The sequence below is a fragment of the Pempheris klunzingeri genome, chromosome 14, assembly GCF_042242105.1.
Source record: "Pempheris klunzingeri isolate RE-2024b chromosome 14, fPemKlu1.hap1, whole genome shotgun sequence".
Classification (NCBI taxonomy): Eukaryota; Metazoa; Chordata; class Actinopteri; order Acropomatiformes; family Pempheridae; genus Pempheris; species Pempheris klunzingeri.
The window spans coordinates 600216-622554 of record NC_092025.1 but is presented as its reverse complement, the minus strand read 5'-3'; the positions used below and the strand labels follow the sequence as shown (position 1 = coordinate 622554).

General features: G+C 43.3%; 1 protein-coding gene across 1 annotated transcript in view; it reads left to right on the top strand.

Annotated features, from left to right (window-relative positions):
* The window catches only part of LOC139213058 (peripheral-type benzodiazepine receptor-associated protein 1), a 54632-nt gene that overhangs the window by 11617 nt on the left and 20676 nt on the right, over positions 1-22339 (top strand). The window contains exons 2-10 of the mRNA XM_070843671.1: positions 9229-9336; positions 9655-9783; positions 11120-11296; positions 12063-12245; positions 18716-18883; positions 21236-21319; positions 21442-21531; positions 21852-21974; positions 22057-22161. Coding sequence (XP_070699772.1) covers positions 9229-9336; positions 9655-9783; positions 11120-11296; positions 12063-12245; positions 18716-18883; positions 21236-21319; positions 21442-21531; positions 21852-21974; positions 22057-22161 — 1167 coding nt within the window. The remainder of the gene's footprint in view (positions 1-9228; positions 9337-9654; positions 9784-11119; positions 11297-12062; positions 12246-18715; positions 18884-21235; positions 21320-21441; positions 21532-21851; positions 21975-22056; positions 22162-22339) is intronic.

Genomic DNA, 22339 nt, shown 5'->3' with positions numbered 1-22339 from the left:
ACTCATGGCCAAACCCACCTCTAGATCATCACATCACATGATCTGGATGGAGAGATGTGGTTTTCTTGTAACATCAGCCTTTGTTCCTTTGTTTTGATTGTTGCCTAACCGAGTGTATTTAAGAGTAAAACTAAAGCTAGTGTTGCCTCCTAGTGTCAAGGACAGTTCAATCAATGTTTTGTAACACGGCCAACAGAGAGAATGAATACCCAAACCCACCAATAAGCTGTAAACTCGTCAGTGCATCCGCCACTGACTAAACATAAGTACGATAGTCTTCAGTCACTCATGGTGATTCTACATGAAAGTATCCCTGAAGAGCCCTAAATAACAGTGGTGGCACGTGTTTGCACCTGACTTTCAGGACAGGACTTTCCAGTGCTCACTAAGAATTCGGAGGGATTTTCAATCTCTTTCTCAGAGAGCTTGGGGTGATGAGATGCTGGCTGGGGAAAACTGCCAGATGACAGTGACAGAGTAGGGGGAGTGATTTTTGGCAACATCAAGAGCAGCGACAAGGTCCTTGTGGGGCTGGTTGGATGCCTTTTTTCAATTAGTTTTATGCACTCGTCTTTCTGGCTGAGTGCACTGTAGGTTGTTAGCACAGCTAGCTCAGTGTGTAGAATGAAATTAGCTAAATTGTATGCCCTGATTTGTCATAAGCTCACTTTGATTGTTTTTCTCAAACGTTGTTTATCCCCAGTCATCCACATCCACTTCACAAATGCAGCAAAAAAAACACTTCAGTGTCAATTTTATTGTGTCTTTAATATTGATTTTCTACATATCACTGTACACGTGCTGACAAAGTAGCAAATGAACATGAATGTCAAAATTTGTTTAGGAAGGAAATATAATATTCAGTATATGAGTCAATATGTAGTCAATATGTAGTCTAATATTACAGTGCAGTGCACAAGTGTGTGTGTGTGTGTGTGGTCACAATGTGCACACACACTTTATAAAGCAAAATGTTGCCTCTTTTGCCCTATTGTGATGACTGATGTGGTTTTAAATGTTAAAGCAGATTCAGTAAAACCATTTCTAAGTGTGTCTTTTATGCTAGAACACAAATTAAGTTGTTGCTGGTGTGATAGTGAGGGGGGGGGGGGTGCAGAGGGGCTTGTATGCATATGCAATTATCTCTGACAAGATTAAGGGTTATGTTGTTCTGAAGCTCCCGGGTTGGACCTTTGGAGGGTTGGGGGAGACACAAATCATCTCCACTACACTCTGTATCCTCTCTACCCACATTCTGCCGACACGGCACTAAATGGAATAATTTGGTGACCCCTCCTTCTGTTCATCTTTTGACTTTTTAAAGAGCCAGATGTTCTCTGCATGTCTGACACCTTATTAAGCCCCCAGAGGCTCGGGGGATTGTGACATTTTTACTTGTGGACTGTGAGATGATTAGACAGCCATGTTACTATGGATTTTAATTACTGCGTCTGTAGTATTGTGATGACTTTGTAAGAATGAAGCTCCAAGTCATAACTGAGACAAGATCTGAGTTATCATAATTAATGTCACACCTAGCATGCATTTCAGTTGCTAGCACATAGTTATTGCTGCATGTGAACACATCGTGGCATTAGACTAATGGCTGGAAACCCCATCCCTGGATAGACAGTTCCTAGCGTATAAAGGTTATCAGCTGAAATGTATGTGCATCTTATATTCTAAACCTATAGAAGGGGAAAGGCACTAACAAGCATTCCCAGACAGTGCATTTCATTTTGACACAACCTCACCCAGAGGACGTTCGTAGGAGGGGTGGTAGAGGTAGTGCTGGATGCCCGGGGTGGGGGGTGGGGGTGGGGGGGGGGGGGGGGGGGGGGGGGTAAAGGGGTGTCTCATGTTGGCTCTTTGTTCTCTTACGCCGTAAGAGAGACCCCCTAATCTGTCACCGTCAGGTACCCTGGGGGAGATGAGTCGTGATAAATACAGGAGGGGATTTGCGAGGACACTTAAGAGGGCTCCTTCATGACTTATATATTAGTACAGGGAGAGAGCTGCTGTTAATAAAACACCTCAGGCCACAAACAGCTTTGTGGGTCTTTTTCTGTGTAGATTTTTAAAGAGATGTTTCTCTGCTTTGTTTGAGAACACCGTAGGTAGCAGCCTCCTACTTTACTCAAACTATCAGCAAGTTTTGCAGTGCCACAGATCTCAAAGGAGCTTCAGCACTTGCCATAGCCTAGTTTTTTTTCTGTCCTATGAATAAAGTGGATGTTGCAACCTTGATCATTGTAATTAGACCAAAACACAGACTTGGAAAGCCACTGGAAACCACCGATTTTGTAGGAGACAGACACAAAGACGGTCATTGATTTGGCTCGACACTGTAATGCTTCACTGATATTGGGAAGTCCATTAGTGTCCACTTCAGTGGAGCGTTTTCTGTTCCTCGCCTCTGCTGGTAATTAAAACCGTGTCCAGGAGTCATTTCTCCGACCGTGTCGTGTCTGAGGGTTGGGTCTATGCGAGGATGCCTTTCCCCTTCCATTATTACTGGGAGCAGTAAAGGCCTGGATTAATTAAGGCACATTTCCAGATTCAGCAGACAGCCTCCTTCATGCCAGTCCTCTGAGCGACTCCTTGCAGGTTGTGCATTTCTAAAAGTCCATTTGTAGTTTTAGGAAAAGCCTGAGTAGAAACTGTAGAATACCGAAAGAACCTCACAGTAATAATATTCCATAAAAACTGAAAGGTCCTTTTTTAAAAATACAAATTCTTCTGCGTCTCTGTAATACTGAGACACGCTGCAATAAAAACAGTGATTATCATATTACAGAAATTCACTGTAAGAATGCAGGCAGAAATGTGTTGTCCTTCTTCCATCCAGGCCTAACCAAAAGCTTTTCAGATGTTTCTATGGGAACGGTAGAGCACTGGCTAACAACTAAACCACTGTAAATAAAGGTTTTCATATTTGTATCCCTACAATTAGGTATAATTGGTGGTGTACTGTTGTGTAGCTTCAGTAGCAGCCCCTATGACTGCACGGGCTGCAGTTGGCTGAAATGATGCCGTTTTAATGCTGCCACTTGTAATATCATGTCTAACAAAGAGGCAACAATGGTAAAACCTGTGTGTGTGTGTGTGTGTGTGTGTGTGTGTGTGTGTGTGTGTGTGTGTGCCTTTGTCTTGATGTCTCCTTAGAGGCTTATAGTGGGGGATTTCTAGCTGTCAGCTAAAAATGCTGATGTTGGTGTTTCTGTGAAACCAGACTGTAGACATTTCCATACGCCTTACAAAAGCTCGCCGTGGATCCCAGACAAAAGGATAATCTGGTTGTGAGACTTATGAATATGTAAGAATAGATCTGCAAGCATTTAATGATCTACTCAAATCTTTGTTGATGGGTAACGAAAGTCCCCTGCTGTGCCAAAAAATTCAACATCTGCTCCTCTCCTTATAGCATTTTAAATGGTATCTAGATTTATTGTCAAACATTTCTGTCTCCTGTCTCTTTCTCCCATTATGCCTAACATTGCATTCTTAATTTGTTTTTCATCTAAGAAACCTCCTCATCCTTTTAACAGCATACCATGAAACATAATGAAGACGGGGTTGCTACGTGGTCTGGAAAAACCTGACGAATGTACGGTGGCCCTCGAGGCTCAGTGCACTGCAAGAATACATCAAACCAAATACATCACATACATTCTAACATATTTTTCTTCTGCTATTTTTCTTTAATCTACCCATGGTGTGTGTGTTGCACGCAGTACTTTAGAACTTGCAATAAAATGCCAAAGAAAGGGGATGAATTCCACAAAACTTTAAGCCATTTTGACTAAAACCCCTAGAGGTGCATGAAACAGCAGCTGGACCCAGCTTAGCCTGCTATCCTTTCAAAGTTCAGTCTTATTAATGTCTGCTTGTAAAATTAACACAAGTGGATGATTGGTAACAGTTTTCTCTTTGATATTATTATTTTATTTTAATACTTAACTCAAGTTAGGTTGATTTGATTGACCTGTAAAACCAAGGATAAAAGTCCCTTTGCAGCTGTGTGCCAGGTCACAAGGTCACAATTTATTTGTCATTCTACAACAGGAGTTTTCAAAAGTTGTCCCCTTCATGCTACACAGGAAAAACTTGTTCTTTTTGTCATGGAAAGAATCTGTTCAGCCGTCTGGTGGTACGACAGCGGATACTTTGATATTGCTTGCCAGGCTGCAGCAGGCTGAATAAGCTGTGGCAGGGCAGGGTATGGTATGACAGAGCATGTTCCTCAATGGGTCTGTTCCTCTGAGTCCAAATAAAGTCCCTTTCACAAGTGGATCCTGCAACATTGTTGGTTCCAGTAACCTGGATCTTTCACACGCAGAGATCTCCTGCACAGGAAAGTCAGATTGGCTGTCGATGAAGCTCCCGTCTGAAAAGCTGTTTTACAGACCTGAAGATATTTCTTCTTTTGTGTTAATCTGAACAGCTCAGAGTGATTCAGCTCCTCCTCTTACTGTCAGTGGAGAAAGAGCCAGAGAATGGTGTTGTGATGAGAAGCTGACCCAGATGCCATAGAGGTTTTTCACAGCACAAAATATCTCACACACCACCTTTTGTAACTAGAATACAATGCTAGACTAAAATGCTTTAAAACATTCACATCTATGGTGCATGTTGTGCTATAAACCCACACTCAGTGTAGCATGTGTGGTTTATCTGCCCATAACCTACATGTATCTGCTTATAACCACAATTATTGCAGACTGATTCAAACAGAGCAGAGGGAGATGGCTTCATTAGGCCCGTCTGCCCTGCCCAAGGCTCAGGCTCTCCTGACAGACGTTTGTGTACAGACCCCTGTCCTCCTGCTACTGAGATACATCTGCCTTCCTTCCTGAGCCAGGCCCATGTGAAAACTGCACTGCAGCGAGAGAGGAGAACTGGCTGAATGCTAATTCACTGGCCTTGGGTGGACCTCACCACCTGCAGCCCTTTTCTGTGGCAGCAAGAGAAGCAAGGGTAGGGTGGTTCTTAGTGAGCGAGCAGCCAGCATTACCTCATGCCTTAAGAAAAGCCTCCGGTGTACTTCAGTGTGATTCCCAGGGAACAATTAGAAGACATGGACAGACTCCAAGATCATTAGAATCCAAATGGAGGCAGGCGGAGGCTGAGTTCACTCTGGCTGGCCTTCCTCTGACGTGATTGATTGGGCTTTCGTATCGTCCTCCTGAGAGGAAGAGTGGCACATTGGGACCAGCTGAGTCCTCTAACTGATGGCAGAATAACTCTCAAGGACACAAAGGTTCATCCGAGTGCTGAAGCTCACTCTCTCTGAGCCGGTTAACAATGTTTGCTGTGTACAAAAGGCTGCATCTCTGCATTCGATGAACAAAAATGTCACAATCCCCCTCGACTAGCAACTTTTCCTACTAGTTGTGGTGTTTGAGCATCACGTCAGGTGTTGTTAAGTGAGAAGTGGAGTCTTGTGTCCTCTGCCATTGGCTTGATGCAGCACATTTTAATAATGGCACCCTGTGGTGTTGTCACCTCTAACATTGCTCTGATTTTACTGAGCTGCATCACAAAGTCATTTAGAGACAAAGCACCACCTGTAAAACACTTAGTACATTCAGTATTCTTTTACTTCTCTGCCTCTTGTCTAACATCTGACTTGCGACTAGTGTGTTTCAGTTCTTCATTACAGTTCTTACCTTTTATCACACAGATAACAGCCTCATTATTTTCTGATCCACTCTCCTTTGCTGCACTATCAGAGCTGTCATCAAGTCTGCTGCTGTGCCGGCAACTGGTAGTTCAAACTGAACACTTTGTGCTGCTGTGTCATGTTTGAAGTTCTCCATATTCAAACCTTTCTGTTTCTTTCTTCACCATCCGCAGATACAAACAGTCCCTTCTTAGTTTTTAAATCTTTCATTTTGAACTTGTTCATATGTATGTGTGTGTTGAACAGTTTCTATTTTGCCATTCAGTAAGCTTAAATCTGCCACACATGACAGTACAGACTGAAAGGCCTTTATTCAGTCAGCGACTGACTGCTCTTTGCTTATTTAACTGAAAATCGGCCCATATTGATATTTGGATATTGTCAGCACATTTTCTAAGATGTTCCATGAGAGTAGGGGTGGAGAAGCAGCTCCAGTGAAGTGGTTAGATGACGAGGTGCAGGCAGCACTCCTTTGTTAATGTACAATTCTTTTGTTCCTTTGTTGCTCCTGTGTCATTCCTTGTGATGAGCACATGCCGCTGTCCCAGCCGTAAGGTACTTCAGCGTCATGTGGAGCCGGCTGCTTTGTTATTAATGTTGGGCCTGTCCTAAAGAAGCTTGTCATTTTGTTAGCAGCTGTAAGTTATAGTAGGAGGACAATGCTTTCTAAATGTTTCTAAAAACGTACCTCATTCAAATTGAATAGATTTTAACAATTTACCTTTTTTTCCTTTTACTTCGAGCACTCTCATATCCATAGTGTTCAGGTACAAGAGATAAATCAAACCTACGCAGTTACTACCCTATGTCCCTGAAAAATTCATGTATCATCAACAAAGCAAATAGTCTGGTCATTAAAGTGCTGTTCATGGGCTTTTATGATGCACGGTACACAGTTTCTCTGTGTCCCAATTCATCATGTGAGGAGGGTTTCATCCTGTGGTGGCTTCCTGACCATGAAAGTGTGCACAGCCACTGGATGGGTGGATTCATTACGCTCAAAAACGTCTTAATAATCTCTGACCAACACTCAGAGGCGTTGTTTTCCGTCTATATTCTAAATAAAATTGCCCCTTGATTACATGCATGTATGGTTTTACTCTTAATCCCTTGGTGTCAGATAGGTAATCTGAATCCAGCACAGGAATGTGAGACTCTGTCACTACTGCTAAAAACTACCACACAGAGAGATAATTAAAGAATGTCAATAATGAAGGGGTGTCATAGCTTCGGTAGTTTCCTTGTCAAATAAATAATGTGCCTTAATGCTTAACCAGATTAATGAGATGTCTTACAGTTTCTTAGCTGGTGCCAAGATTTGCCCAACGAGGGCATGCAAGTTTAAGGAGGATGTACTTGCTGACTCACTGCCTGTATTGATTATAAATGTCGTCCATGAAGCATCTTTTCTGCCTGCAGTGACAAAAAGTGATCGCGTCTTTGCTTTGACTGCAGCATTTGCACAACTAATTTAGACGGTGTTGAAAATTTACTAGACCACGCACTTATTTTGGAGACCAGCAGTCGGTCACCACCAAGTGACTTTTTTTTGCATTCATAGCTGCAATTTGTCGACTATCTTAAGATTGTTCCTCTCTGATAAGGCAGGGTTAGGGTGCACATTAGCTCGTATTTTAGAGCTACTGCTTCTACAGTTTTAATTCATTCTCTTTTGGTGATGATTTTCCTCACTAGCTCATGTGTTAATGATTTCAGTCAGAACACTGTCTGCCAGTCTGTGCGGAGCGTGAACACATATGGTCGTACTGGCACTAGTTAGTAACCCACTAACTAGATATTCAGACAGGATGTCCAGTGTTACCTTTACAATAGTATTGGATGGAGAACACACACGAGCCTCAGCTGCTGGTTTAGTAAACAGCTGGTCATTAGTATTGACTTAAATAACAGGTACAGTAGCATTAGCAGCCCTCTGGAGAGCCGCCAGCTCGCCCATCATCAGCAGTTACCAAGACAACATAATCTCACAAGATGACGGTCCCATGATACCGCACCAAGTCATCAGGATGTGTGATATAAATTAGTCTTTGTGCAGTTACAGAAGTGGCATTGTGGCTTTTTCACGGTTAGTAATTAGACCCCAAGAGTATTATGGTGACATAATTGAGCACATTTTAGCACATTTACTGGTGTTTCACATGTGGAGCCATCTGTGAGCCTGTCAGGCGTAGATAGTCTAACCACTCTCCTCACTCCTTCCTTCAGCTGTCTGTGGATACTGCAGACTGCTGCACGCTAGTCAGGCCGACCACGGCTAGCATGAGGCGGTGTTACCTCTCTCAACAGTTAGTCTAGTCTAGTCTAGTCGACTGTTTGGTTCAACGTGTTTCACTCTGAGGACAACCCCCCCACCACCCCTCTACCTCCAGTGTATCTGTTCACCCTGCCTGTCCATCTGCTCACATCGCAGCCATCACGTTCATGTGTGCCAGGTCTACTAGCATCCCGGTCACAGACTCAGGGTGCCATCATTAGAGGACCAATCTGAGGTTTCCAACACATCCAGGTTTCCTGCGCTTGGACCATAAACACCAATGACAGTCTTGAGCACCACATTGACCGTCCTGCCACATCTACTGCTGATTCGCTTCAGTAAGGGCTCACAATATAACAAGCTTATTTGTGCAACGCCCACTATGGAAGACTACTACAGAACATCAGTGTGTATTTATTTGAGCACATAACAACTGACTGAGTCATTAAACATACGCTGGGTCTACATGCTAGCATGTTTCAGCCATGTGGTCATCAGCAGAGTGAGGTGAAGGTTTGTCAGTCTTCAAAACAACAAACTGAAGTCCACAGCTGAACAGCCCGGAAGTGGCTTTGGGGAAAAGGACTCAATGTTCTCAGGGCGGACAGATAAAGCCTGGACGGAGCTCAACTGAAAATCCATTAAGAAACCTGAAGATCACAGTTAATTGGTATTCCTGTCCAATTTCCATGAGCTTGAGAGCATCTGCACGGAGGAAGCGAGTGTGTTTCAAGACTGTGTCATCATGGAGTGCAGATAACAAAAGAATCATTTAGATTAGATAGACTTTATTGATCACATAATCATTATAATTCACAGAATCAAGTCTGTAATAGAACAAAATGGGCAACAAATGAAAGTGTCTGGATGTTTTCTGAATCTGCTGAATCCTCTCTCTCTCCTGGGCTCCATATGAGAGCGGAGCTCTTCCTTCCTTCCTCGTATGCTGAGTTAGTGTGGTATAATAGGTGCTGAGTGCCAGTGATAGGCTGATTGAGTCGGTCTAATGAAAAGCCTTCTCAGTGGGCTGTCAGCTGTCAGCCACTGTTGGACAGCTCTATGTAAACATTGGCCGGCAGCAGTGGGAGGTTTGCCTCTAACTCAGAGATGGAACAAAACGTACTGTATAATTCTAGAGAAACGAAACCGTATCTCTGTGTCACTCAACAGACGACACACTGATACTCTTGGCTTTCACGGTGTTTGGCAAAAACAAAAAAGCCAGTTGTCGGTGAACTCTAAGTCTGCCTTTGCTGTGCTTGTTTTTCAGAATGGTACTGACTACGGGTTCCTGGTGCGTCAGAACTCTGAGTTGTTGCGAGCCCTCGATGAGCTGGAGAAGACTTGTACCACACTGAGGGAGGAGAATGGCCTGCTGGTGAGACTAAAAATAGTTTGTAGACTTGACTGAAGGCTTCCTAGAAAGTAGGCCAGGTGCACAGAAAGGAGGAACAAAACATTGAAAATGTGCTTTCAGTCCTGTATTCACCTTATAAACAGATCATTATGGGATGGCTGTGCTGGCCTTTCCCCGTGTGTCTTGTGACTCTCCGCTGGTAACTCAGGGAAACTCAAACCATCAATAAGCCACGCTGAATAACTGCTTGTGTGACTTTCTTGTTTGGCATTGCTGTGTTGGTGTTAGTATTTGCTGCAGGCGTTGTCTGGTGATGATACTTATTTCCCATGTGTTTAGCGGAAGAGCAGCGCCCCAGAGACGGAGGAGAAGGTCAGGCGGCTGAGGAGGAAGAACACAGAGCTGGCTGTTCTCGCTAAAAGGCTGGAAGAGAGGGCACGGAAACTGCAGGAGGCCAACCTCAAAGTGGTATATCGCACAAACAAAACCCCCAATATTTTCACTGCAAAGTGCATCGCCCAGCGTGTTTGCCCTCGCTCTGACCCAAACGCTGGAAGTGACTCATTATCAAGCAGCACCACCCAAATAACCACATCAACATAATTCCTGTAACGAGTTGAATGGATGGGATGAATGGGAGCCTTGTTGGAAAACTAACCAGCGCCCTGTAAAATAATTGAATGCATCACTAGGATGTTTCATTAGACAGTCCAGGTGGTCTGTTGAGGTGTCACATCTCTACAGAAGAGACGGTTGCCAGTTTTATTATTTACATCCTTAAAAAAAAATCTTATATGATGGAAACGCAACTCCTCCAGATGGACGTTAGCTTTTGCTGAGTAGTTTAATAAAGTGTGGTGTTTACTGAGCTGATTAAAAAAACAGAAAAATATACAGTAGATTCAGCCCAATTTTGAATTATGAAAAGGAGTTACTGTAGTGGCTTTTACTTATGCTGTGTTTCTGGGCATCATCTTAGGGACAGAATACCGTTTTCACAGGAGATCCAGACCACTTTTGATGGAGTGATCTTAAAAAGAATAGTCTCTCTTAAAAATGACGTGAACACCATAATGAAATCAACCATCTGCTTCTGTAATATGATTCTAATGAAAAGCTGCACAATGTCAAGTATGTGTCTTTGAACTCTGAAGTAGGTTTTTGGCCTAACAGAGTAGGGATCCAGCAGCAATGAGGATCACAGTAGTCGAGCAAACACTTCATGGACCACCTCCTCTGTCCAGGCTGCTACGCTCTCTGGCTGCTGTGTACTCTGAGTGCACCTGTTCCCCACACTGAGGGAGGGACCTCCCCCTCCTCCCTCACCCCCTGCTGCTCTCTGAAGAGCGGAGCAGTGTGTTTCTGATAAACCAACACCAACGAGCAGTTTAAAGACTTTTTGAACTACTGCTGTTGATCTTAATCTCCTCATAAATGTCTAGAAACTGAATGAGTTAACTTTTCTGGTTGGCTGTGCTTGTAAAAAAACACAAAACTATTCTGCTGAATCCAAATCACCATATTGAAGTCTTTCTTTATGATTGATGTGTTTTATTATTAATCCCCTTGTCCATGAAATTCTTCCTGGTGATTGATAAATATTTCCTTCTTACTCTTATTTATTGAAATTATTTAACATTTTCTGGAACAGGACCAGACTGAATTAAAAACAGACAACCATACAACAAAAATACACCACCATGCAGTTTTGTAAAAGAGTTTCACAAATAATCACAAATCAGCCTGATGATTAAACATTTAAGCTTCATTGACCAGAATTGATCCAATCTGCTTTCTTGTGCAGGTGAACTCCCCGTCACTGATGAGGCCCGGGTCAGTGGAGCAGTATAAGAGGGCGTTTGCCCGTCAGCGGGCTCGTGACCTCGCCCAGCACGCCGATGCTCTGCTGTCAAAGGACAAAGAGATTGCCGCCCTACAGCAGGAATGCAGAGAGCTGGAGGCTCGGCTGGGCACCACCAAGGTATTCACAGCACAACTCCTCCTCAGCAGCTAGTTTATTCAGCCCACACTGAACTGCGGTCACTGATTTGGACCTTTTAACATACCTCTGATCTTCATTGATCCTATCTGTTCGGTCCTATCTAACCCAACCCATCAGCCCTGCCACGGGCTCATAATGCCACAAGCTCGCTCTCTGCTGGACAACACGGGCACTGCTCATCCTAACTCCCTCTTAAGCCCGTATTACAAAGGCTGCGTCACTGCTGATGACTAGATGACGGTGCAGGAAAAGGCTGCCTTTCTAAGTGCCTGTTTTTAATTACTTGTCCAGGAGCTCATTCTCCTGAATGTGAACATCTGTTGGGTTTAATAATGAGGGGTCTTACAGGGTAAGCTGTGCATTGAGCTGTGCATTGATCTAATGAGAGTCTGAGTCTGTGCTGGATCCCATATTCAACTTAAACATATTTTTACCTCACTGATAAGCCTGTTAGGGAGGGAGGCCGAGGTGGTTCTCTCAATTTAGACGGGAAACTTCAAACATAAAGTCCAATTTAGATGACTTTGATATTTTTGATGTCCATGAACATCAATTTTTCTAATTTGCAAGAGAAAAAGAGGCCAGTTTTAAATCACGATGCACAGAGGTTGTCGGTCTTTGATGCAGCTCAGTATTTGGGACGCACTTTGCAATTTCAGCCAGAGTTAAAGTAACAATAACGTGCTGAATTGACGTCGTTATTGTCTCACGGCCGTCTTTGATCCACGTCCGTGTGTCTGCGCAGGGCTCCCCTGTTCCATCTGGCAGAGTGGAATTTGAGAGGCTGCTCAGGGAGTCTCAGAGGGAGGTGCTGCGGCTCCAGAGGCAGCTGTCGGTCACATCATCCAGACAGCAGCACAACCACAGTCCTGACCCCGGGGACCTGGAGAAGCGTGAGCAAATTGAAAAGGAGGAGGGGGAAGAGAAGGTGAAGACATCCCCTTCATATCAGAGCACAGCACGGCTCCACACTGACCCCTGTTGGTCTGAAATGACTCAAATAACCCTCGTCCATGCACACCAAACTAAACTAATCAAATCTGTAATGTTAGACATGAGATCAAATTAGCAACGACTAAGCAAATGCCATCATAGCTGCTGTGTAGTGAGGATCTGTTTGTAGATCCAACATGATCCCTAAGTCACTGTAAAGGTGCATAAACTGAGAGCCGTCCGTTAACCAGCTGGTATGATGCTGCAGCTTATTAGACATTAAGCATGTGATTGCAAACACAGACCGGATCGTGTTTCTGCACCCAGTGTAGAGTGTTCTTTTGGTGTTGCTTCTACGTCACAGCTGGGATTGTACGTTGTTCGGTAATGTCAAATTTAGCCCACTGAGTTTTGCCAAAAACCTAGTGTATGTTTATGTTGGCATGAATACTGTTTTTCAGTGTTATATAAAGGCTTGTGGTTGGACCCAATACTAATCTGCTACAAGCCATAATGAGATGATTCCCTGTCTTGAACTTGGGCCTGATCAAAGATACCAAAGTCACACACTCTGATCCTCTGCATTTAACACTGATCTTCTCTCTATTCTGTTCTTAGAAGCATCTCTTCCCCGGTGAAATGATGCTCAGTCACTGGCCAAGTAGCTGAAAGATACACGCATAACATAAAGACAAAACACAGATTTGTTGCATAATGTGGAAGGAATATTATTTGTAATTGTGACTTTTAGTTTAGCCTCATGACTTCACATCAGTCATGGAGAAAAATGTCATTTTACTGTTGTGCATTTTAAAGGCTCAGTTTGTGTGTATTATATCAGTTTGCATCACTTAAAGGGTAAAAATTCTACACTTTCAGTGAAGTAGAGTAAAATCTCTGCCTGTGAAGCTCAAATGAGAATGCCGATTGTGGTAATCTCTCGTTTGTGGGACGCACACACGCACTGCCAGTGGCACGCGCACACCCAGAAAGGGGCCATGTTGTGTGAACTCTAATCCCCTCTAACAACAGAATGGTACAGTCCAGTAATCCGCTCTCTGTTGCTGTGGCAGCGGTGAGAGGGTTTTGGGTGGAAGGTAAGACTCCAGCCGCACTAAAGACTTTTCTATCTCGCCCTGCTCTGGATAACTAGCAGGCCAAGGGGAGCCTTGACGTTGCCACAGATCACACGAAAGGGGTAGGTCATCTTCTGAGTTCTGTTGTCTCTGTGTGCCCTTCTCAGCGGTCCACCGGAGACCTCATTGGATAACCTCATATGTTTGTGCTTGGATGTGAGACAGAAGCCGTGCGGGACTCAAAGTTGAGACTTAACACTGGAAACTGGTCAGTGTCATGACGAATCAGGAGTGTGAGAGAACTGGCTAAAGGCAGTGAGTGTTGCGTCCGTGTTAGATGTTAAAGCCACCGGCTTATTCTGAAAGATTATTAGTATGTTACATGCCCCATGTTAGTGTAGCAGTGTGACTGGTAGCCGGGGGCATTATTCTGTTAGGTCTCATATCTGTTGTTTTTCAATATTCATTTCAGTAAATCCTGTAGTAAATCCCACCCTTGTCTGTGATGCACTGCCACTTTCTTACAAATTAAAAAGACTGAACATGCATGAGGCCTAGTCAAGGGCAGCCTGTCAGAAACACGGTTTTATAACGGTCATATTTTGGAGCTTCCAGATGCAGAATTTAGGCAGACCGACTTAGTGACAGGGTGGTTAGAGCGTTTGATTGGTGGACATCGATATGCTCCGTATTAAAAAAGAAAATCAACGGCCAGGCCAATCCATTAAGGTGCTTTTAAAAGAAGTGATCCAGTTACCCGTTTCAGTAGTCTGCAGGGATTACACCAATGTGCTTATGGCATTCAGGGCCTGCTGAATGGGATCTGACCCTGCTTTAGTACGCATGGGCCCAAGGTGTACTTGATCCTTTAGTATACATTAGACCACATCGGTGTCAAGTGTACACAATGGCCCCTCAGCGTATGAAGCAAGTAAAGGTGAGCCTCTGAGCCAGAACCTGGTCTGACAAAAACACGCTCGGTGACCCCTGCTGAGGACAGAGTTCAGCCACGGCGGCTGACTTCATCAGGCCGCCTTTGATAATGTCTGTTTTTACACAGTGGCCAGGATTTCAGTATTTACTTAGTATTTCGTGTCCGTTGCTTCAATTATTCTAATTCTATGCATTTTTTTTTTTAGACCTGTTTTCTCACACCCCCCTGAGTCCACTTAACCTCTGAATGACAAGTGTTTTTTACAGTGACTGTAAATAACGACCACCAAAGCCATGAAGTTTTTTTTAATTAAACATGTTTATTTGCATGGAGCACAGGAGGAGACGTGAGACAGGAGAAGGCATCTCTGATTTCAAGTCAAAAGACAAAACAAGATCCACCATCAGTTATAGTTTGTCATTTAAATGAAAATCTACACTGAAATAAAACAGCAAGGGAAGTGAGCAAAACACACAAGCTGGAACTGTTCTTCAAGGCCAACCAGCTCTGAATAACTCTACATTTATGCTGTATGAAAGCCTGACTTTGAACTCTGTGTTTGAATGCATAGTAAAGAGGTAAACTCAGAGAAATATATCCTATATTTTAAAAAATAAAGGTCCATGTGCTACTGACGTTCACTACTAAATTAGTGCCACTTCAGGTAAGATGTGTCACCAGTCACTTTCCTCTATTTAAATACAACAAATCTGCATGGCAGGAGATTTAACGTTCCTCTGACTCTGACGCTCCTCGTTTGTCCATAGAAATTAATGCTTATTAGCTGTAATTGACGGTATATTAATTAGAATGTTGTTTCGTTATGGACCCAGCACATTTGTCCTACCCAATTATTCTCATCAATGATTTTATTTGACTCCAGTGGCTTCAGTGTCTTTGTCTGCAGACTGTGTTGAATGTATCGTGCTGCTCACTGAGCAGAAATGACAATTTGATGATATGATATGATATGATATTTGCAGTGTATCAGTGTGTGTGGTATCCATCACTCAGTGTCAATTCATGGGATTAATTAGCTTTTGAAACTATTTAGATTTGAAGCTGATGCTAAAGTAGCATCTTTGAATTTGATTCAAATCAGGTTTATTTATTTAGCACATTTCATACAACTTAATCTGACTTAATGTGCTTCTAAATGCAGGACAAACAAGATGGGCACACATCATACATGTCAAAAACATAGATGACAAAAAGATGAGAAGGCTCATTATCTTTAAAAAAAATCAATTCTTACTTAAATTTTACATCATGACATGTACTGATTGGTTGAATGTATATTTAATGAAGACCAACACAGAAACATTAACGATGCAGCCAAATGAATGTACAGTTTAACTATGACTTTACATTTCATGGTACTGGTCTGGGACTGTTCCAGCAGTGATCGACTGTTGATTGGCTGTGTCCACTTTATTCAAGACATGCTTGTAAATACGCTGGATTTGTCCATTGAACATGTAGTCTGTAGGCTGGGTGTGTTCACAGGGACCCTACACAGATGTTTGCACCTCCTGTTCTAATCGTGCTCTGACATGATTGACCCACTCTGATTAATATATCATGTAATGTTCTGCACTTTATGAAAGCAGTTATAGATGACGGTCGTTTCTTCTGTGATTTCTTATTTCACTGATTCAAGTAAATGTGATGATCTGAAGGAGGATTTTGTCCTCTCTTTTTGCGGGATACATTTTGATATTTATCTTAAATATTTTTCTTCTTAAGCAAGAATCACCACTGCTCAGAATAGATAAGATAAGAATTTAATTTAATATTCAAAAGATCAGTCCAAAAGAGTCGGTTAAAACCACCTGAACACATTTATGTACTACTGCCCACTTGAATTTAGACACTATAAAGTCATGGGCCATAATTAATGTAAGAACACCTGGTCTTTCACCTTCTGAATAACACTAAATAAAATCATTCCTTTGCTAATCGATCTTTTGATTTAATAGATCTGGATTTAGTTTCTGTAGATATATAGCTTTACTACTGCAAATGTCAAAAGTGTCAGGTATGCTATTTGAATTAGTGAGCGCCAACGTTTGACTCTGTTGGTCTTTTCCATGTTGTCCATATGCGAGAATAGAAAATTAAACACTGCACCATGACAGTAAGTACATGCACAGGTTGTTAGGTTAGTGTGTTGGCACATAAACCTTTGAAATGATTCATAATAGCCTAAGCCTTGGTCTAATGCTCTCTATGACAGGCCCTTTATTCCTCATAACATTGTATAAATGAGGCATTACATAATATTCCCCCTCTGTGCTCATTCGTCAAAACCATGTCAGAATTATATCACACGTCGCCTGAACCCTGATTATATTTGCCTTGAACTCATCATTGTGAGCTCTCACATTCCCCTCACAAAAAGGATTGCTCTTTTGGGGTCGGACCTGCAGACTGGTGGTAATGTATGTAACACAGAGGGAGTTTAGAAAATGACCAGAGCTGCAAAAGTAGTGAAATGTTCCTTTAAAACAATGATATTTGTTCTAATTTGCATAGAGATCTGGCCCCCGCTGATGCACCACCTTGGTGCCTGGCCAGCCCGCTCTGTGGGCACCAAGTGCTACAAGCTAATTAAGACACTCAGGAGGACAGACTGGTTCAACCACGACTGATCAAATAGCAGCGTGGGCATTTCACCAGGATGCTGGGATCACCAGACGTGATGGGGTCTTTAATGGTCACCAGAAGGAATCAGGAAGAGGAAAACCTGCAGCACATTTGTATAAAGCCCTCATTCCTGTGCACTGTTTTTGTACAGGGGCCAATGGAATTAGTGCCTCCTGCTGGCCTTTCGTCACCACTACTAACACCATCTGGTCTGCCATCCAAAAGATAAACCAGTGACAGCCTCGTTTAACTTAGCGGACATGCCACTGATTTGGTGCTGAACAGTCACAATGGGTCATCAGCCCCATGTCGAGGTCCTCTGTTTCCACCACGATGCTTGAACACACTCAGAAACAACAATCCTTCAGCCTCTCTGATGCAATTAGCTTCACGCGTGAAAGGAAGACGAGCTTAGGCGCTAAGCACCTGCATGTTTAACAGACAGCCATTTAGCAGATATTCAGCAGTGCTGTGCCAGAAGACATTCACATGATTTTAGTGACGGAGGAAATAATAATAGGATGCTGGCTATGGGTATCCAAGGGAGTTCACCATTAAATGTAACCAGTGACGCTGGTGTTGTCTGTAGAAGCCATTCAGTCTGTCGGTTGCCTTTAGTGAAAATAATACTAACTGTACACATCATCCAAAGTGAAATAGTGTTTTCCAATCAACTCAGAAGTTATTGCACGTGTCAACATTGTAGTTCCAGTGAGAAACTACCATGAGACTGAATAGCTTTACTCCAACGTGAATGATTCAGTGTTCTGAGGGGACTTTTCTTGGCAGTCTTCCCCCATTGTGTCCCTCCCTCACACACACTCATGTTATACTAACTGAGAAAGAGGTGCTGTTACTTTTGCTGGATTAGTTAAACTAATTCTTTTAGTTAAACTAATTCTTTTTCTGTTGCATTTTTATAATCAAAACCATAGAAACGACTGTATATTTGAAGCTGCACAGGTCAGAAGGAACACATGATGAGTCGAGCTCCAGCAGTGTTATATATGCATTATCCTTTAGCAGACATTCTAGCTCATGGGTAATCATTTCTTTTGGAGGGGGGGTGTATTTGGTTTAAAAGCATACAAATTGTCAGCACAGTATTCAAATCTCTCCTTGCAACCATTTGCAACCATCCCTGGAGAAATTATTTCTTTAACAAGTGGGCACTGTGCCTGAACTCCATAGTTAGTGACACTCCTTTTAGTGACTAACGGCGTAAAGACAGGAGAGACCCCCTTCGCAGCACGTGGCAGAGCGCCTTTGATCCTGTTATTGGGTCATGGCCTTGGCGGCACTAGCACAGTTCTACTCTGAGCATAAGTAGGTTTGAGCTAAAATTAGACCCTGATTCCTGACTCTTAACCCTTAACCAGCGTCAGCCTGTCCCCCACCTGGATCCAAGGTGGACAAATCATGCAGTTTATAAAAAATCAGTGCATAACAGTGATGAGTATAAAAAGTATCCTACTGCGAAACAGTCAAGTCACTACAACCAGGCTAATAAGGAAGGACAGGCTTCCTGCTAATGTGTTGTAGTCGTGTGGCAGGCCAGAGGGATTCCCCCTGGATTATTCATTGATTGTAGTTGGACCACTGGGAAGGAGGCTTGCTGCTAATCCTCACTCACAGTGGGGGTTGTCATGTTAAGAGTTACTGCACAGTACAACAGTCATACATTTGCTCCCTTCTCAGTAGTTGATCTGTTGAAGTGTTTTAGTGCGATAACATGGATCATGGATCTTTTCAGGATCGCTTCTGTAAATGTAAAGAGACTGACTGAACAATCGTCCCTGTCCCCGCCAGGTTGTAGCAGAGACCCCGAGTGTGGTGTTAGATGAAGCTCCATCCAGGTGTGAGAAGACTCCCGGAGAGGAGGAGGAGTCGGGGCAGCAAGTGACGCCCCAACCGGGCCTCAGCCCGACCCCCTCCCATCAGGAGGACCACACAGAGGAGCAGCACCTACAGTTTCTGGTGAGAGCATCTACTACCACTGTATCTATTGTATATGTATATGTTGTTGATGAAAGCAGAGGGGGCAGAGGGGGCTTTCAAATCAGTGCTTTCCTCCAAACCGTCGTCCATAATGGTCCTTCACTCAGCTCTTAGCAGTAATAATGTGTCAGACCTCATTTCAGGTATCTAGCTTTGCTGCCCACTTTGCAATTTGTGTGTGAAGCTGGAGCTTGAATTCAAAGCTGTGAGTGAGCTGACTGCCACAGAAGGCAACACTGTGGTCATGTTTGTTACGTAATGCTGGGATTATTTTGGTCCTGTCCCTTGGAAACAGAAGAGTAGCACACTGCCCCTTCCTGATTCTACAAGTGGGTCTCATGGCCTAAATAGACCAGATTCCCTCTCAGCTGTGGGTTGATGATGTTTTGTTTGTTGTTTGTGCGTTGACACTGTACACACACACACACACAGCTAAAATAAAAGCCCAAATCATGCAACATATGGAGAACTGATTACACAGTAGCAGAAAGATGAGAGGAGATAAACCTTTATTTGTCCCACATTGAGGAAATTTACAACTGGGGAACAATTGGGAAAAATGGCAGAGTACATTAGTATCAGTAACAGACTTCATGTCTCCTCACATCACAAGATCACACCTGCGTTACCCTCAGTGCTCTCACTGATGTGTGGTCGCTGTTGGAAAAGCTGGCGTTGCAGTTTTCCTGATGAGAGGAATAATGAATGTGCAGACGCACTTCTGTGAGTGATGTGCTGCTTTTAAACTCTGTTCTCCTAAATGTTTTCACATGGTTTGCTCAAATGCATAATGTCTCCACACACGGATCAGTCATTGCACTAAAGCCCTAATTAAAGCTGCAAGCCAGTGAAGGGAATGAGCAGCTGTATAATTTTTGTAATCGTCATGCTGTTCATTACATTTTAAACTGAAGAGGACGCAAGCTGACTGCAAAAGGAGCAACTTCATTTATTTGACCTTCGTCTTCTCAGTTTAACAGGGGACATGGTGAAAATAGCTGAGACATTGCTTGAAGGTTTTTATCTTTAGTTTGTTCAAATGATCTGAAACTTGTGTTGGGGCAGAAATGGAATATCTTAGATGAGTTACAGGTTTGTTACAGAATCGATATTAGCCCAGAAAGAGCGCAGGTGATATTTTTACCCACTGACATTGCTCAGGCCACCACTTTGGTTCAGACTGAAGTATTTCATTTGGGACAGACACTCATGGTGCGATATGAGCGCTGATACTTTGTGGTCAGCACTAATTATCAAGTATTTGCCTGCTAGCATGCTAAACCATCAAACATGGTAAACATTCACACCTGCTGAAGCCTGTGCTTGTTAGCACGCTGACGCCGGCATTTCGCTCAGAGCACTGTTGTGCTTGAATGCAGCCCTGCAGGGCTGCTGGCGTTTGTGAAGACTTCTTTGATGAATCAAGGATTTCAGGGATACAAAAAAAATATAACCTGCACGCTCATGGGATCAGTTTAACTGCGGCCATTTCCCAGGTAAAAATATCCTCTGTGCATGGTGTAGGCGACAGAGGTGGAAACCAGAGCCAGGAAAGTGTTTAGGAGAAACATACATGTGAGAGGAGACACATGGTCATCTACAACATCCTCTGGCCAAGACCGATATGGGAGAACAATCTGAAAAACAAAAATGAATAATGAACAATGTCTTGATTGGAGCATTTAAACTCCAATCAGTGCAGCTGTGGTGGTAGTTTAGCTTCACAGTCACGGTTTGACCACACCACAGCACATCCTTGCTGGATACGTATTATTTAGGCCCTGGGAGCTGCGACTGATACCCAATCAAGCAAATCAGACCACAGATTGCAGTTTAATTATCATTATTGTCTTGCCGTGTCATCACTGGTGAGAGTACAGTATCTCCTCCAGTCAGCTGCTGGTGGTCTGCAATTAGCCCGTCCCTGCTGTAGCTCCCCCCCCCACACACACACACACACACACACACCCCCCCAGTGGTAATACTTGATTGAGGTCCTGTGACCATGCTGAAATAAGCTGATTTCTCCTATGCTCGTCCTGCATGTAAGCTGCATTTAGAATAATTAAAGGATGCTAAGCTTTGTAATACCTCATTGCTGTCGTGTCAGAGGTGGAAACTAAAGCCAATGTATTCTGCATTGTGAAATATTGCTCCAAAGCATGTTTTATGGCATCACATGCTGTTTTTCATGGTTTTGCCCTATACACTTTGTACAGTTTGCGTTTTGTTTCAGAGTGCGCTCCTTTTAAACTAGGAGATCTAGTTTTAGAGCTATATTATTAGGATAGTGTAACTAACTTTTTTGCTTTATTCTTATTGTCGGTCTAGGAAAGTGAGCTGACTAAGAAGAGAAAAGAATGTGAAAACCTCGAACATGAAGTAAAGAAGCGACAGAAGAGATGTCTGGATTTGGTGAGCGGTCCTTCCTCTCACATGCTCTCTGGTGGCGCTCCAGCCTGGTGTAAACATTACCCTGGTGGAAGATATCGATTTGTTCGGCTTCATCTGAATGTTGCCTTGTGTCGTGGTTACAGGAGAGCCAGCTTGAGGATGAGCGAGGCAAAAATGAGCAACTAAAGGAGGAGGCAGATCTCCTCAGGAGGAAGGCACAGCTGCTCGACCAGGTCAGTGTGTCCCTGTGCTGTCGAGCTCCTTAAAGGAAAGAGATGTTTCTTTTCCACTAAGTGGTTCTCAGTTTCATAGTTTCACACACGCAGTGACAATAAAGGCTTTTCTGTTATATTCATAGTTCTCAACTTCATAGTTTTTGCAGTCACAGCTGTGATGATATTTGACAGACAGTCAAAGAGGTTGTAAACAACTCTTCATTTTTATGTTGCAGAATGAGGAAAAACTCCAAGTAGCCAAAACAATGAGAATGGCTGCTCAGAGTGTAATTTTACGTTAAAATGATCCGTTCAGTTAACCTGCTGCTGTCTCTCAGACTCGGGTTGAGAATGAGGAGCTGAGGGAAGATCTCTCTGAAGTGACCGCTCAACACAATTCAGTTCTCGAGGAGAACCAGAGACTCCGTGCCAAACTGGAGAACCTAGAGCAGGTCCTAAAGGTACCGCTGGGCTCAGACACTGTTCAATCACAAGTTCACGCATCACCATGCTACTTGATAAAGTTGCCCTCTCTCTGAACAGCATATGCGAGAGGTCGCCGAGCGAAGGCAGCAGCTGGAATTGGAACATGAGCAGGCACTGGCTATCCTTAAGTTCAAACAGGATGAAATCAAACGCTTACAGCGGGTAAGCTGTGCTCTTCTATCTATCTACTGTCATCTACTCTGATAAATCTGACAAATATTTTGGTCTACAATCAGACCTTCATGTCTCAGAGGCTGTTTCTAGCCTGATAAAGGGGGACGGGAGGCTTTGTCCAGCAGGAGGCAACCTTTGGGTGCCAAAGAAGCATTGAGTCTTGAAC